This window comes from Etheostoma spectabile, unplaced genomic scaffold, assembly GCF_008692095.1.
Source record: "Etheostoma spectabile isolate EspeVRDwgs_2016 unplaced genomic scaffold, UIUC_Espe_1.0 scaffold00001037, whole genome shotgun sequence".
In the NCBI taxonomy this organism is placed as follows: Eukaryota; Metazoa; Chordata; class Actinopteri; order Perciformes; family Percidae; genus Etheostoma; species Etheostoma spectabile.
In genome coordinates, this window is record NW_022602679.1 from 2,600 (window position 1) to 18,219 (window position 15,620).

The window sequence follows — 15,620 nt, forward strand, 5'->3', positions numbered from 1 at the left end:
GAGGCGTGGGTTCAAATCCCTCCACTGCTATAGGCATATGGAAGCCAACCAGTGTGGTTACAGCTGTGTCATTTGGACTGAACTGGGTGAAGTAAATAGAATCATCCATCAATCACTGGGATGGGTGTTGGGATTGCTCCTTTTTAACCTGAGGTTCAACAATTTGTCATTATCATTTTGGCCATAACCATGCTACTAAAAGAGATTTTATCAAACCAGGTTGGGCAAGTAACCTTTCAGCTGACTTCTTGTAAAAAAAGCAACTCAACTCAAAGAAAGCTACTGCAATGGCTGGGAATCGAACCAGGTCAACTGCTTGGAAGGTAGCTACGCTCACCACTTTACCACCATCACTTGGCAATACAATGTTTACTTCAAATCTTGTAATACATCTGGGCGTTGAGACTGAAAACGCTCTCTATCACTGAAAGTCCCTCCAGGGGGTCCTGTGTTATCACATTCACAAGAATAGGAAGTGTGTGTATATGTCCTATCTCCCTTCGATAGCTCAGTTGGTAGAATGGAGGATTATAGAGGCATCAAGCTGAAATCCTTAGGTTGCTGGTTCAAATCCGGCTCGAAGGAGAAGGTTTTTTCCAGAGTTTCCCTTCAGGGATCAATCAAGAATTTCTGATTCTGATGTAGAGATGGACGGACGACCCAAAAGCATAATACTTCTTGCCAAGACATAACAAGAAACAAAAAAACAGGCGGCGGAGATAGAGTTAAGCCCTGACAGAATAGAGAACTACAGACAAAAGATGTGAAATAGTGCCAAGTGTGACCAGAAGAGTTGGAAAAAAACTAGAACTTTAAAGTACAACATTTCTTCAAGAACTCTTTATTGTGCTCACATTGAACCTCATTTATGAAACGTGCATACGACCTAAAACTGGCGTAGGACGGGCGTATGCCGATTCCTACGCAAAGTTTGGCAATGTATGTGGAGTACATAAGTCTCCACATACTCAGTCTCATAATCTGAAGGTCGTGAGTTCAACCCTCACACGGGTTAGGTGTTTTAAAAACACAACTGATGCTGTAAATACAGCGTCTGTCAGGTGGTTGAATACTGGCACAAGTACATGAATGAAAGTTGTGATTCTGTGGTTATTTCTGAGATTGAGACAACGAAAGGCATTCTTTAAGGGTGCTAGCATACCAATGACTCATCACAGTATAAAAAAACGCAGATGTGCCTTCATTAACAATATTGTGTTATCTCATAGGTACAGGAAGCCACCTGTCTCCATGAATGTATTTCTTAACATTTATTTCAGTCTGAGTTACAAGATTTGCAGTGAACGTTGTATTGTCCAGCAGAAAGGCAACAGGTGTGTTACTTTTCGACTATGATTTATATCGTAGCAGTGCAATCATTTTGCCTAGGTTTGACTTCCAGCCACCACAGTTGCATTTACAGGTTTTGAAGCTATATACAACAACAACATTACATGTTTTACCCAGGTTTCTTCTTTTATTCAGTGATATTTCAATTTCCTTGCGGGAGTCATCCCAAAAGGATTAATAAAGATAAGTCTATGTCTATCTCAAAAAAGTAGTACAAATCTGAAAATCTTCAGGGGATGTAGCTCAGTGGTAGAGCTCATGCTTTACATGTATGAGGACCCGGCATCTCCAGCAGGTATTATGGTAGAGTCTTTAAAAGAGCTGCAGCAGATATTACCTCCTGTGGTAATCTGACTGGTAGGGTTATGGAACGTAGTGGTAGACTAAGACCTCCTGTGACACAAACTAAGCGGTCAGCTCTGTCTTTTATACCTCAGACTATCAGACAGCAAAACAAGCACTTTAAATGTACATTTTTTACAGTTTCTATTTTACCGTATTTATGTACTTGCACTGTAGTATATTTGTTGTATTATACTCTGGTTTTTATGGGTGTTACGGCGGGTATGAGCACTGTAGTTTCCATTTTTATGGACGAAATAAACTTGACATGCCATTAAGTTTATTCTACAGCAAGCGGAGACATTTCACGTCAGACACTTGCAGCAACAGACACTTTGTTAGACATCAACAGACTGGAAATAGACTTAAGTTTGCCAGTGATTGTTGCTTTTTTCATCTTTGTTGTTATTTTTGTGTGCCTTTAATGTCACACATGTGGATATTATGAAATAAACTGCATAGAAAACCTTTCTAGCAAGTTTAAAGGTTCCATGGTGTAATGGTTAGCACTCTGGACTCTGAATCCAGCGATCTGACTTCAAATCTCAGTGGAACCTGGTTTTTAAGCCACAGCACAGGTGAAAAAGATCAACCTTTCAACTTTCCACATCTAGTTTAAAGTGAGCTTACAGGTTTAATGTCCTTGGCCATTTAGACTGTAAACAGTACATTAGTGGGGGCATGTTGAGGAGTCACCTGGTTGTTAATGTAATCGGACGGAGCGCCAAATTTGACAGTATTGACTGGAAGTGATAGGCTTTGAGTAACATGGGGGATACACACTTTGCATTCAGTCTCGTAATCACTATAAAAATTAGGGATCACTGAAATTTGAACTTGTGTTGCTGCAGTCAGAGTATACAGTGCTCATCCTGAATGGGCCAGTATAGTGCATCAGAACTGCTTGTTGAATGGTCTATTAGCTTTGGAACCCCCCTTTCCCCACAGCTTTCAATTGTCAGATATGGATGGGGGAGTGGGCACTGTGTCCAACCTTTTCTGTGTAAAAAAAAACACTAAAAAGTCTCTTGGATTAAAGACAAAACCTCTGCGGAGAACCTTTTACCAAATCCAGGTGCCCTTGGCATAGTTCTGATCTTTTGGGGTTTAGCATGGATCAGGAACCAACACATCTGGACTCAATGTGGGCATTGTACGGCAATATTTGACACATTTAGACCATGAAGACAGTTATCAGTTTATTTCCCATCTGGCAGGTGTAATTGTGGACACAGTTGGACTTCGAGAGCCGAACCTAATTCTGATTCCTAGTACTAAAATATCATTAATACAGATCATAGTGATATTTACGTTGATACCTCAAGTTACGGAAGTTACAAAGGGTAAAAGGACTTATGTGTCAACAGGATTTGGAAAAACCGGTCCATGCTTTCATCTTCAGTAGACTTGACTACTGTAACGGTGTCTTTACAGGTCTCCCTAAAAAATCTATCAGACAGCTGCAGCTGATTCAGAACGCTGAAGGCTGAAGACCTTTCTTTTTGATGTTGCCTTTCTTTAAATGGTTGTTAATTTCTTTAATGTTTGATTTTGTATACTGCACTGTAACTTTTATTCTTGTGTTTTATCTATTTTTATTTTTAACTATTTTTTTAACTATTTTTGTGTAAAGCACTTTGAATTGCCCTATGGCTGAAAGGTGCAATACAAATAAAGCTTCCTTGCCTTGCCTTGAATAGGATATCACTATTAGTGGAAATCGGTATTTCTCTGCTTTTTAGGTTGCCGTGGCGGAGTGGTTAAGGCGATGGACTTGAAATCCATTGGGGTCTCCCCTCGCAAGTTTGAATCCTGCCGACAAAGAAAGCCATCCTTTAATGGTGGTCACACATCCTTCTATGGCAGATGTACCTTCATACAATATTGTAATACCTCATAGGTACTGGAAGCCACTGTTGCATCTCTGAGCATTTATTTTCAGTCTCAATGACCAGATGTGTTGCAAGATTTGCAGTGAACGTTATATTGTCCAGCAATGGTGGTATAGTGGTGAGCATAGCTGCCTTCCAAGCATTTGATATGGCTTTGATTCCAAGCAGGTATTATGGTAGTCTTTTAAAAGAGCTGCAAAAGTTATTAATTTGTACTGTAGTATATTTATTGTTTTATGCTCCAGTATTTAGGTGGAACCATTTCATTTCAGAAACTGAAATCCCTGAGGCCTGACAGACTCCATTACAGATGGTACCATCAATCAGAAAAAAAAGAGCCTATTTCACAAGTACCTTGGGCAGTTCTGAATGACTGATGGGGATTCCTAAGCATTTCAGTCCCATGTGTACAGACAAGATTAACAACAACATCGCCACGTCAGAAAAGTTTCTGGTGTGCAAAGACCAAGAAAATGCCACGCTAACGCCACACAGGAGGCCTTACCCCTGACTTCCACCAGCTGCAGATCCACTCCGCTTCGTGTCTGCTCCATGATCACGCGATATAACAGGATGTAGTTTCTATAAACAGAACCAATAAACCAGATGAATGAACTAGATGAAACTTGCATTGTTCTGAATTTAATGTGTTTTAATGTATCATCTTAAGCCTGTATTAATGTAGTGTTTCTGTGTAAATGCAACATGCCTTTTTCATTTGCTACCAGGGCTTAATGAGTGGCATGGGAAAGACATGATGATGGGATGCAAACAGAGGTAATCGCTGCAACAACAATGTGTTGCTGGATTTGAACCCATGATCACCTGTTTACCAAACAGGCAGTTTAACCAACTAAGCCACAGCACCCCCTTGAGAAATAAAAAACAGAACAGGGACAGAGGTAGTTTTTATGTGATGTAGGCTATGATCGGTATTATGCAAATCACACACTATAAATATGGTAGAGAAGCAGAAACAGATAATGTCAGTAAAGTCAGATATTTTAATAAGTGGAAGAAACAATATGATTATATTATTAGAGTCTACTTGAAGCTTTTTATATTTGTCTCTCTCTCTCACCCACACACACACACACACACACACACACACACACACACTGTACTACCACGTTGTTCTGCTTCCATCTCCTCCCAGCCCTTGACATTTTGCAGTCCCACTCCCAACACACACAGACACACACACACACACACACACACACACACACTAGGGCTGCACGATATTGACAAAATGTGATATTGCAATATTGATTATGAATACTGCAATATTGATATATTTTCTGATATTTTTATCATATGTAAAATTACTAAAAAGATTCATAACAAATAAAACAAGTTTTCTCACATCAAAATGTTTATTTCTACTGACAGTCTGCCATTGCGCCACAAGGTCTACTTAATAATGCATATACACATCAACTTTCTTTTTGATTAATGCAAATACACATCAACTTTATTTTAAGCTGCAGTTCTGGAATGTTAAGTTGCAGTTCTAGAACAATAGGTTGAAGTTTTAGAATTTGAACATACATTGTCACCAGACTTTAGTGTGATGTGAGGAACAGGAGGTCAGCACAGGCCATGATCGTAGAATGCAGGCACATTTTAGTCTGGTAAATTTCAGGGATTTTTACACTGGGATGGAACTGCTAATCTTGCGATTGACAGACGATCTTCCCCAATACAGCCACATTATACAGTTCAGAACTCAGGCATTCACACTCACTAAAACACCACCGCCCAACGTGGGGCTCTAACCCACGACCCTGAGCTTAAGAGTCTCATGCTCTACCGACTGAGCTAGCCAGGCCTTTCTTAAGTTATGAGTTGCAGTCCAAAACCTTTACTTAAAACGTCTGAAATGTTACAGTTCTAGAATGTTACTTGGCAGTTCTAGAAAGTTAGATTGAAGTTCTAGAATGTTAAGCTGCCATTCTACAATGTTAGCTTTAAATTCTAGAATGTTAAGCTGCAGTTCTAGAATGTTAGGTTGAAATTCTAGAATGTAAAGATGCAGTTCTAGAAAGTTAAGCTTTCATTCTAGATATTTGAGTTACATTTCAAGAACAATAGGTTGAAGTTTTAGAATTTTTATAAGTTGCGTTCCCAACTGATAATCTTGTAATTGACAGCCGATCTACCCCAATACAGCCACCTGATACTAAAATAATAATAATAATACATTTTATTTAAAAACGCCTTCCTTGGTACTCAAGGACGCCGCACAGGAAATTCATAAATTAAGAACAGCAAAACAAATACTATACAGCAAAACAAATACTATACAGCAAAACAAATACTATACAGCAAAACAAATACTATACAGCAAAACAAATACTATACAGCAAAACAAAACCAGTACTATACAACAGCAAAACAAATACTATACAACAGCAGAACCAATACTATACAGCAAAGCAACAGAAAAGGCAGAGCAATAGACATTTAGGTGGAATAGGCAGTTTTAAACAGATGTGTTTTTAGTTGAGATTTGAAATGGGGGAATGAATCAATGTTTCTGAGTTGGGGGGGTAGTGAGTTCCAGTTACGGGGAGCAGAGCAGCTAAATGCTCTGCCCCCCATGGTGGTGAGACGGGGGGGGACAGAGAGGTTTATGGAGGAAGAGGATCTGAGGGAGCGGAAGGGAGTGGGACACTGGAGGAGATCAGACAAATATGGGGGGGGGCGAGGTTGTGGATGGCCTTGAATGCTAATAGAAGGATTTTGAATTTGATACGGAACTGGACTGGGAGCCAGTGGAGCTGGTGGAGGACAGGAGTGATGTGGGTGATGGAGGGGGGTTCGAGTTATGATGCGGGCAGCTGAATTCTGGACCAATTGAAGTTGTGGAGGGATTTGTGAGCGAGACAGAAGAGGAGAGAGTTGCAAAAGATCGAACCCCGATCTTCCGCGTGACAGGCGGAGATACTGTCCATTATACTAACGAGGAATGCCCAAGCTTAATATTTGGCACATCAAGAAATAGGTGCCGCTATTCCAACATTTAGGCCACAGTCAATGCATGTAGAAATATTTATGTTTACTACATATTTGCTGTCGTTCAAATACATGACAAAGCATCTGTGACTGAATCTAGTTTAAAATCTCTATTTTGTAGCATTTTGAACATTTGCAGTAAAATAAAAATGGTGCATTTTCCCACAAATATGCCAAATAAATTTGTTTTGTCAGTTTCCGTAGTGTAGTGGTTATCACGTTCGCCTAACACGCAAAAGGTCCCCTGTTCGAAACAGGGCGGAAACACATTTCTTTATTTGTACTGACTTTGCACAATCAAACTCTGCGAAGTTAAACTCTCCTTAACCTTCACGGAAAAATCTCCCTGACGTGAAATCGTGGCCAGGCCTACCGAAGTTTCCCCAGTGCAGTAGTCATCACATTCAGAGATTCAGGAATATCCTGTCTAAAATTGATGCAGAAAAACTAGTCCACGCATTTGTTACTTCTAAGCTGGATTACTCCAATTCTTTATTATCAGGTTGCTTAAAAGAGTCCATAAAGATTCTTCAGCTGATCCAGAATGCTGCAGCACGTGTTCTGATAGGAACCAGGAAAAGAGATCACATCTCTCCGGGTTTAGCTTTTCAGCATTAACTTCCTGTAAAATCCAGAATGGAATTTAAAATCTTTCTTCTCACCTAAAAAGCTCTTCATGTTCAAGCACCATCTTGTCTTAAAGAGTTCATTGTACCTTATTACCCCACCAGAGCACTGCGCTCCCAGAATGCAGGGTTCCTTGTTGTTCCTAAAGTCTCCAAAAGAAGAATGGGAGCCAGAGTGTTCAGCTATCAAGCTCCTCACCAGGTTCCCGTTTGGGTTCAGGAGGCAGACTCCGTCTCCACATTTAAGAGTAGGCTTAAGACTTTCCTCTTTGATGAAGCTTATAGGTAGTTCTGGCTCAGTTTTTCCTTGCCTCTTTTGCCTAGTGATTGGTCTTGGTGGGAATTTTCGGGTTTCTGTAAATAACATCACAGAATATGGTCTGGACCTGCTCTTTTATGAAAAGCGCAATGAGATAAGTGTTGTTGTGATATGGAGCTACGTAAATAAAGAAAGTTGATGTGTATATGCATTTATTATAAAGAAAGTTAATGTCATAATGAATTGTGATGATAAATCAAAAATGATTGATTGATGTGTGTATGCATTAATATCAAAGAAAGTTGATGTGTATATGCATTAATATCAAAGAAAGTTGATGTGTGTATGCATAAATGAAAAAGAACGTTGATGTGTATATGCATTAATATAAAAGAAGGTTGATGTGTGTATACATACATCTAAAATTAAGTTGATGTGTATATGCATTAGTCTAAAAGAAAGTTGATGTTTATATGCATTAATATAAAAGAAAGTTGATGTGTATTTATATTAATAAAAAAGAAATGTGATGTGTTTATGCATTTATTAAAAAGAAAGTTGATCTGTATTTGCATTAATCAAAAATTAAGTTGATGAGTACATGCATTAATCTAAAAGAAAGTTGATGTCATAATGAATTTTGATGAAGACAAAAGGAATGGTGATGATATAATAAAAAGAAAGTTGATGTGTATATGCATTAATGAAAAAGAAAGTTGATGTTTATATGCATTTATTAAAAAGAAAGTTGATGTGTATATGCATAAATATAAAAGAAAGTTGATGTGTATATTAGTGGTGGTCCGAGTATCCGGCTGAAACGAGTATCCGGTACGGATAAAGCACTTTTGCCGAGTACAAGTATAATACGAGTAATATGAGTCAATATCCGTGCTCGGATTGAATAAAACTCCTCAACTGGCCGCGCAGCGTTCTGTGATAATCACAGCACCCCCCCCCCCCCCGCCTACAAACCCGCTCGGATCAATCACACACACAGAACATGGAGAAATGTGCTCCCTCGGCCTCTCTCTCTCTCTCTCCCTCTCTCTATCTCTCTCTCTCTCTCTCTCTCCTGCTCCGTCAGTCAATTCGGTCTGCGGATCTGTTCCGTTAACGTTTAGGGTTTCTTCAGCTTCAGGTTTTTTTTAACTTCGTTTGTAGTCCTTACATAGTAACCAGTAGATTTCTGGTGAACGTGGGGTTTGTAGTCCTTACATAGTAACCAGTAGATTTCTGGTGAACATGGGGTTTGTACTCCTTACATAGTAACCAGTAGATTTCTGGTGAACGTGGGTTTGTAGTCCTTACATAGTAACCAGATTTCTGGTGAACGTGGGGTTTGTAGTCCTTACATAGTAACCAGTAGATTTCTGGTGAACGTGGGGTTTGTAGTCCTTACATAGTAACCAGTAGATTTCTGGTGAACGTGGGGTTTGTAGTCCTTACATAGTAACCAGTAGATTTCTGGTGAACGTGGGGTTTGTAGTCCTTACATAGTGACCAATAGATTTCTGGTGAACGTGGGTTTCAGACATGCTGCTTGTTTTAAATGCAACTCCCGTTGCGTCTCTGCCATCGGAGATTTTTTTTTTACTGTCAGCTGCCCCCGCCCTATCTCTCTTTCTCTCTCTCTCTCTCTCTCTCTCTCTCTCTCTCTCTCTCTCTCTCTCTCTCTCTCTCTCTCTCTCTCTGTGTCTCTCTCTTACTCACACACACACACACACATACCTGGTGTGGAAATAAATAAATAAAAAAGAACCAAAACCAAAAAAAATCACACTGATCATAAAAAATTTTAAAGTTAAAAAAAGAAAGTTATATTGAGTATGAAAACTCTTGTTCATTACATTTTACTTCATAATTGCAACCCCATGTGTTGTATTCATTGTTGCAAAACGTTCTGTATATAGTTTGTTTGTTACCATGACAACACCATTGATCTGAAGCTCGATGCTGTCATGTAAATAGTTTTCAAATCAGCAATAAATATAACAATTTCTGATCAACTCATATCAATTGCATGCTTAAAATAACATGCCGGTTAATAAATGCATATAGACATCAACTTTCTTTTTATTATATCATCACAATTCATTATGACATCAACTTTCTTTTATATTAATGCATATACACATTAACTTTCTTTTTGATTTATCATCACCATTCATTATGTCATCATCACGATTCATTATGACATCAACTTTCTTTTTAATAAATGCATATACACATCAACTTTCTTTTAGATTTATGCATAAACACATCAACTTTTTTTTAAATAATTGCATATATACATTTTGATTGAAAGACAAGAACTCATCAATAAAATTTGAAATAAGTTTGCAAAATTCTTTGTCTGCCAATAGAAGAGAGTTAAATCTCCAAAGACGTGGGCTACGTTTATAGGTAGAAAGTTGCATATCTAATAATAAAGGTGAATGGCCAGATATTACAATACCTAAATAGTCAGAGGAAAATACACCTGCATTAGGCGTACTGTCAATAAAAAAGTAATCAATCCTAGAATATGAATGATGCACCTGGGAAAAGAAAGATAATTTTTTAATGGTGGGGTTAGGAGATCTCCATGGACCAACAAGACCATTCCGTCTCCTAAAATCAGAGAATGTTATAGACATAGCAGATTGAGTCAGATTTTGAGGATTAGAACAATCCAAGATTGGGTCAAAAACACAAATTAGATCCCCACCGAAGATCAGCAGGTGTGTATTCAAGAAGGGAATGTTACTCAGCAATCTGTTGGCATATTCAACATCATCGAAGTTTGGGGCATTTACATTTACAAACAAAACCCTCTTTTGTGAAAAAGTACCAGCAACCATGAGGTATCTGCCATTCCTATCAGCAATAACATCAGTGGATGAGAACTGAACTTTTTTGCTAACTAAAATGGCGACTCCTCTAGCTTTTGAATTAAAATTTGAGTGGAAAACTTGAGCCACCCAAGGGCAATGTAACCTACGGTGATCTTTGAAACATTCTGTAACAATGAAATCTGCACACAATGGCTCGTGGACCATCACCAGGCTTGGGTTTGGGTTGGAGGGTCCGGTGGGACCTGTCCAAAAGCGGCTCTTTTTCCAGACCCAACGCTTCCTTCAGTAAGGCGGCTACACATAACTGCACATATACATAAAATCTATTTTTGATTAATGCATATACACATTCATTATGTCATCATCACTATTCATTATGTCATCATCACTATTCATTATGACATCAACTTTTTTTTATAGATTAATGCATATACACATCAACTTTCGTTTTAATTAAATGCATATACACATCAAATTTCTTTTTTATTAATGCATACACACATCAACTTTCTTTTAGATTAATGCATGTACACATCAACTTTCTTTTTGAATTATGCATAAATACATCAACTTTTTTTAGATTTATGCATATACACATCAAATTTCTTTTTAATAAATGCATATACACATTCATTATGTCATCATCACTATTCAATATGACATCAACTTTTTTTTATAGATTAATGCATATACAGATTAACTTTCTTGTTATTATATCATCACCATTCATTATGTCATCATCACTATTCATTATGACATCAACATTCTTTGATATTAATGCATATACACCTCAACATTCTTTGATATTACAGTATTTCTGAGCTGCTAAAACACATTTTTTGAACATTTCTCTCGCTTTCCCAAAACCTTAAACACAAATCACCAAACTTAAGCTACACTGTCAAAACCTTTGACTTGTCTTGCTATATCAAACAATTGCTTCAGAACTATGTTATCTTTACCCAAAACCAAACACTGTTTTCAGATATCACACACATCCAGCTAATGCATAAACACTACACAGCAGTCATTACACACTACAGAGATAAATGCAAAACACTGCACTCAAAGCAGAGCAGGGGAAAAATTTGATATATTATGAAGTGCTTGCACAATCCTGCACACAAATAGTCACAAACAAAATATGTAGCAGATCGATAGCAATGTCTTGGAATCATTCTGCCTCAGCATCATGCCTCTGGGCATGGTCAGGCCACAGGACCTCATCAACGTCACAGGCAATCCTGTCCCTTGCTAAACAACGGGGAAAGAATCCTTTAGCATGACGAATCCAACCTTGAATCGATTCCACTCCAATGTTGTCACATGCTGCATCCATTGACTGAAGGAGATTTTCCTGTGCATAAGGAGTTCTGTCATAGACCTTCCACCTCCATGCAGAAAAAAATTCTTCAATGGGATTAAGGAAGGGCGAGTATGGTGGGAGGCACACATTTATAAAACGTGGGTTATTTTCAAACCACTCACGGATTCTAGGACCACGGTGAAAGTTCACATTGTCCCAGATTACCACGTACATGGGATGCTCTGCCTGCTCATCACCTCTCTCTTCACGTCTCAGTAATGCTTCCTGTAGAGCATACAGAAACGTTATAAGATGGGCAGTGTTGTAAGGTCCTAAAGTCACATGGCGGTGAATAACCCTGTAGCTGCTGATGGCAGCACATATGGTCACGTTGCCACCACGCTGCCCTGGCAACTCTACAATGGCTCGTTGACCAATAATATTGCGGCCTCTCCTTCTCCTCTTGGTGAGATTGAAGCCAGCTTCATCCAAGAAGATGCACTCATGAGGCCTCTCCATGGAATCCAGTTGAAACATTCTCTATAGAAATGAGAAAAAGTTCATTTTTGATATAACGTAAATGACATAGCATTCCAGGCTTCATGACTCTGTATACATGTGCTGCATTACATTCAACACAGTAAAGATGTACAGTAACTCAATAGTGCTTTACAATCTCTGGACATTACGTATTACTTACTTGTACATATTGATATCGTAGCTCTTTTACCCTCTCAGAATTTCTCTCAAATGGTACTCTGTAGACTTGTTTGAGACTTATCAGGTTGCGTTTCAGGACACGGTCAATTGTGGAGAGACTCACACTGTTGATTCCTTCAAAGTTCTCGTTGTCTTCCTCAACTCGCTGTTGTATTTCTCGCAGACGAATGAGATTATTTTGAAGGACCATATTGACAATAATGGTCTCCTGCTCTTGTGAGAATATACCTCTCCTTCCACCGGCATGTGGCAGTCTTTCAATTCTAGCAAATAAAACATCTTGTTAGAATTGTACAGACAGACCTAATGCAATGTAACCAAATATGTAAAATACATAAAATATATATTTTTATGTAATACTATTATTAGTTTTACTGTAATACTGCAAGAAAAGGGCCAATTTTTAGAGATGTTACAGTAATTTACTGAGACATTCCACAACTGTACATACTGTACTGTAAGTTTGAGGGACCACAAATGATAGTACACTTACCGGTTGTGTTCTCTGAATGTCCTGACAATGGAGGCCACAGAGAACCTGCTTATATTGGTTGAACACGTAGTCCTGCTTCCCTCATACTCATTCCATGAACCAGAACATGGTGTATGATTGTTGCTCTAATTTCATTGGAAATGATGGCTCTTGTTCTTCCTCCTCCTCCTCCTCTTCCTCCTCGTCTCTTCTTCCTCCTCCTCTTCCTCCTCCGTTCTTCTTCCTCCTCCTCCTCCTCCTCCGTCTCTTCTTCCTCCTCCTCCTCTGTCTCTTCCTCCTCTGTCTCTTTCTCCTCCTCCTCCTCCTCCTCTTCCTTCTCTTCCTCTTCCTTCTCGTCCACGTCCACGTCCACGTCCACGTCCACGTCCACGTCCACGTCTACTTCTACTTCTACTTCTACTTCTACTTCCACCTTCTCTCCTGCCCTCCATTGTGAAAATCACACATCCCATTTGGATTTGACCTGGCTTTATATCCCCATTACTGATTGGGTGCAACACATTACTGATTTGAAACAGGTGTGTTAAATTTTGAGTGCTTGTGTGTTACCGATGACAACAGTGTGTTACTTTTGGGGTTGTGTTGTGCCATTCTGAGTTGAAGTGCACCAAAATGCTACATGTGCTTTTTGAATGACAATGTGTTTACAGTTTTGCACAAAGAGCGATTCCGATTTGCTAGCTGTGTCTAACCACATGAGAAGTGTTTAAAGTTCTACAAACTGTGTGCTTCAATCAATAAAGTGGTTTGTACACTTGCAACTTTGGTTTTGCGAATGGATTTTAGTGTTTTAGCAACTCAGAAATACTGTAATGCATGTACAAATCAACTTTCTGTTCATTGTATCATCACCATTAATTATGATATCATCACTATTCATCCCTTCTCTCCAAAGCCAGGAGCATATCTGGCCATGTTCATTGCTCAAGCAAAGCCAGCAACAGATTACATGAGCTCCAAACACAGTAGAACCTCCCCCAGCACACGCTCATAACAGATGAAAAAACAAGGTGGAACAATACTTTCTACATGCTCCAGCGGCTGTTGGAGCAGCGCAGGGCTTGGCATTCTAACATGGGTAAAGATTCTACAATCATCTATCCAAATGAGTGGGGGTTAGCATCAGACATGCTCACTGTTCTTAGTCCTTTTGAGGAGGTCACACGGGCGCCCTCAAAACCCAGCGCCTCCATCTCTGAGGGCATCCCCCTCCTTTTTTTTTCATAAACTGTAGATTCTATAAAGCTACTCTGAGATAGTCATTTATTTTTTAAATTTGAATTTTTTCAACAAAAGAAATAAAATGCATGTGCAAAACACAATCTATGATCAATACAGTATACTGTCTATTGTGTAAGGGCATACCTGACACATCTAAAATATTGCAGTTTCTGTAATTTCAGCTGATGATAGAGTTTTTTTTGTCATTGTGTTATGATTGACTAAATGTTCCTGTTGGAAGAGAACGTGTGTTAGTGTTTGGAATAATTATTGTATTTTGAAACATGTTTGCAGTGTTTTGTTAGACATAGTGTGTAGTGTTACTGTATTATTGTATTTTGAAAATTAGTTTTGGAGTTTAGTTTACAATGTGGGATTTTGAGCACGAAATTAACTGTTTTACCAGTTGTGTGTTTTGGGTGTGTTGGTGTAATCTATAAAAAAAGTTGATGTCATATTGAATAGTGATGATGTCATAATGAATAGTGATGATGACATAATGAATAGTGATGATGTCATAATGAATAGTGATGATGACATAATGAATAGTGATGATGACATAATGAATAGTGATGATGTCATAATGAATAGTGATGATGACATAATGAATAGTGATGATGACATAATGAATGTGTATATGCATTAATCAAAAAGAAATTTGATGTATATGTGCAGTTATGTGTATCTGCCTTACTGAAGGAAGCGTTGGGTCTGGAAAAAGAGTCGCTTTTGGACAGGTCCCACCGGACCCTCCAACCCAAACCCAAGCCTGGTGATGGTCCACGAGCCATTGTGTGCAGATTTCATCGTTACAGTGACTGCGTTGACATTCTGCGCCGCGCTAGAGAGCTCCGACAGATGAAAGTCAGAGACTTGACCGTCTCACTCTTCCCGGATCACACTGCCAAGATAGCTCGGGCTCGGGCTGCTTTCAACGAGGTCAGACGCCAACTTCGTGGCATTGTCGGTGCTCGATATGGTCGGATTCATCCAGCGCGACTTCGCATCACATACAACGGTGTTGAGAAGGACTTTGTTTCTGCGGATGAAGCCAGCGACTATGTCAAAACTTTGATTTCTGGGTGAGCTCTAGTAGCTTTTCAGATTTTTGTTCTATTATTCCTTAGTTTGTGGACTCACCAGCCTTATTTATCTACATGTTCAGTATTTGTTTTCAGTAGATTTTCAGGTTTTCTGGCTTGCTACACTAACTAGGTTAGTGTCACTGTTTGTTTATAGCAGGTATTGTTTTTTTCCGTCAATCTTACTGTATGTGATTAACATAATATATATATTTTGTATTTTGTACTTCAGATATGATCAGCACTACCTCATTTTATGCTTTCTCCATCTGATAGTACAGGACTGAGGGCCTACTATTATTTGTCATTTTGCATTTTTACGTGCTTTACCATATTCATGTGCATACTGTTAAACAGTGTTGAGATCGGCGGGAGTTTTTTTTCTCTCTTACCTTTGTCTATTCTGCATGGTCTCCGGGTTTTCAACGCTATTGTGGACAACTTTTGGTTATTGTGGGAAACACAAACGCTGTCTCC

General features: G+C 38.9%; 1 protein-coding gene and 2 non-coding genes across 3 annotated transcripts; 2 read left to right on the forward strand and 1 right to left on the reverse strand.

Annotated features, from left to right (window-relative positions):
• Positions 1-497: 497 nt before the first annotated feature.
• trnay-aua (transfer RNA tyrosine (anticodon AUA)) lies at positions 498-585 on the forward strand. Its single transcript is given in 2 exon segments — positions 498-534; positions 550-585. It is a non-coding gene; the product is annotated as a tRNA-Tyr (tRNA).
• Positions 586-6,793: 6,208 nt separating this feature from the next.
• Positions 6,794-6,866, forward strand: trnav-aac (transfer RNA valine (anticodon AAC)). Its single transcript has one exon. It is a non-coding gene; the product is annotated as a tRNA-Val (tRNA).
• A 4,612-nt stretch (positions 6,867-11,478) lies between these two features.
• LOC116674788 (uncharacterized) lies at positions 11,479-12,683 on the reverse strand. The gene is made up of 2 exons (XM_032507047.1): positions 12,328-12,683; positions 11,479-12,167 (listed from the first exon to the last, which is right to left on the reverse strand). The coding sequence occupies exons 1-2, from the start codon at positions 12,535-12,537 to the stop codon at positions 11,496-11,498; spliced, it is 882 nt and encodes a 293-aa protein (XP_032362938.1). The 5' UTR covers positions 12,538-12,683; the 3' UTR covers positions 11,479-11,495.
• Positions 12,684-15,620: the final 2,937 nt, after the last annotated feature.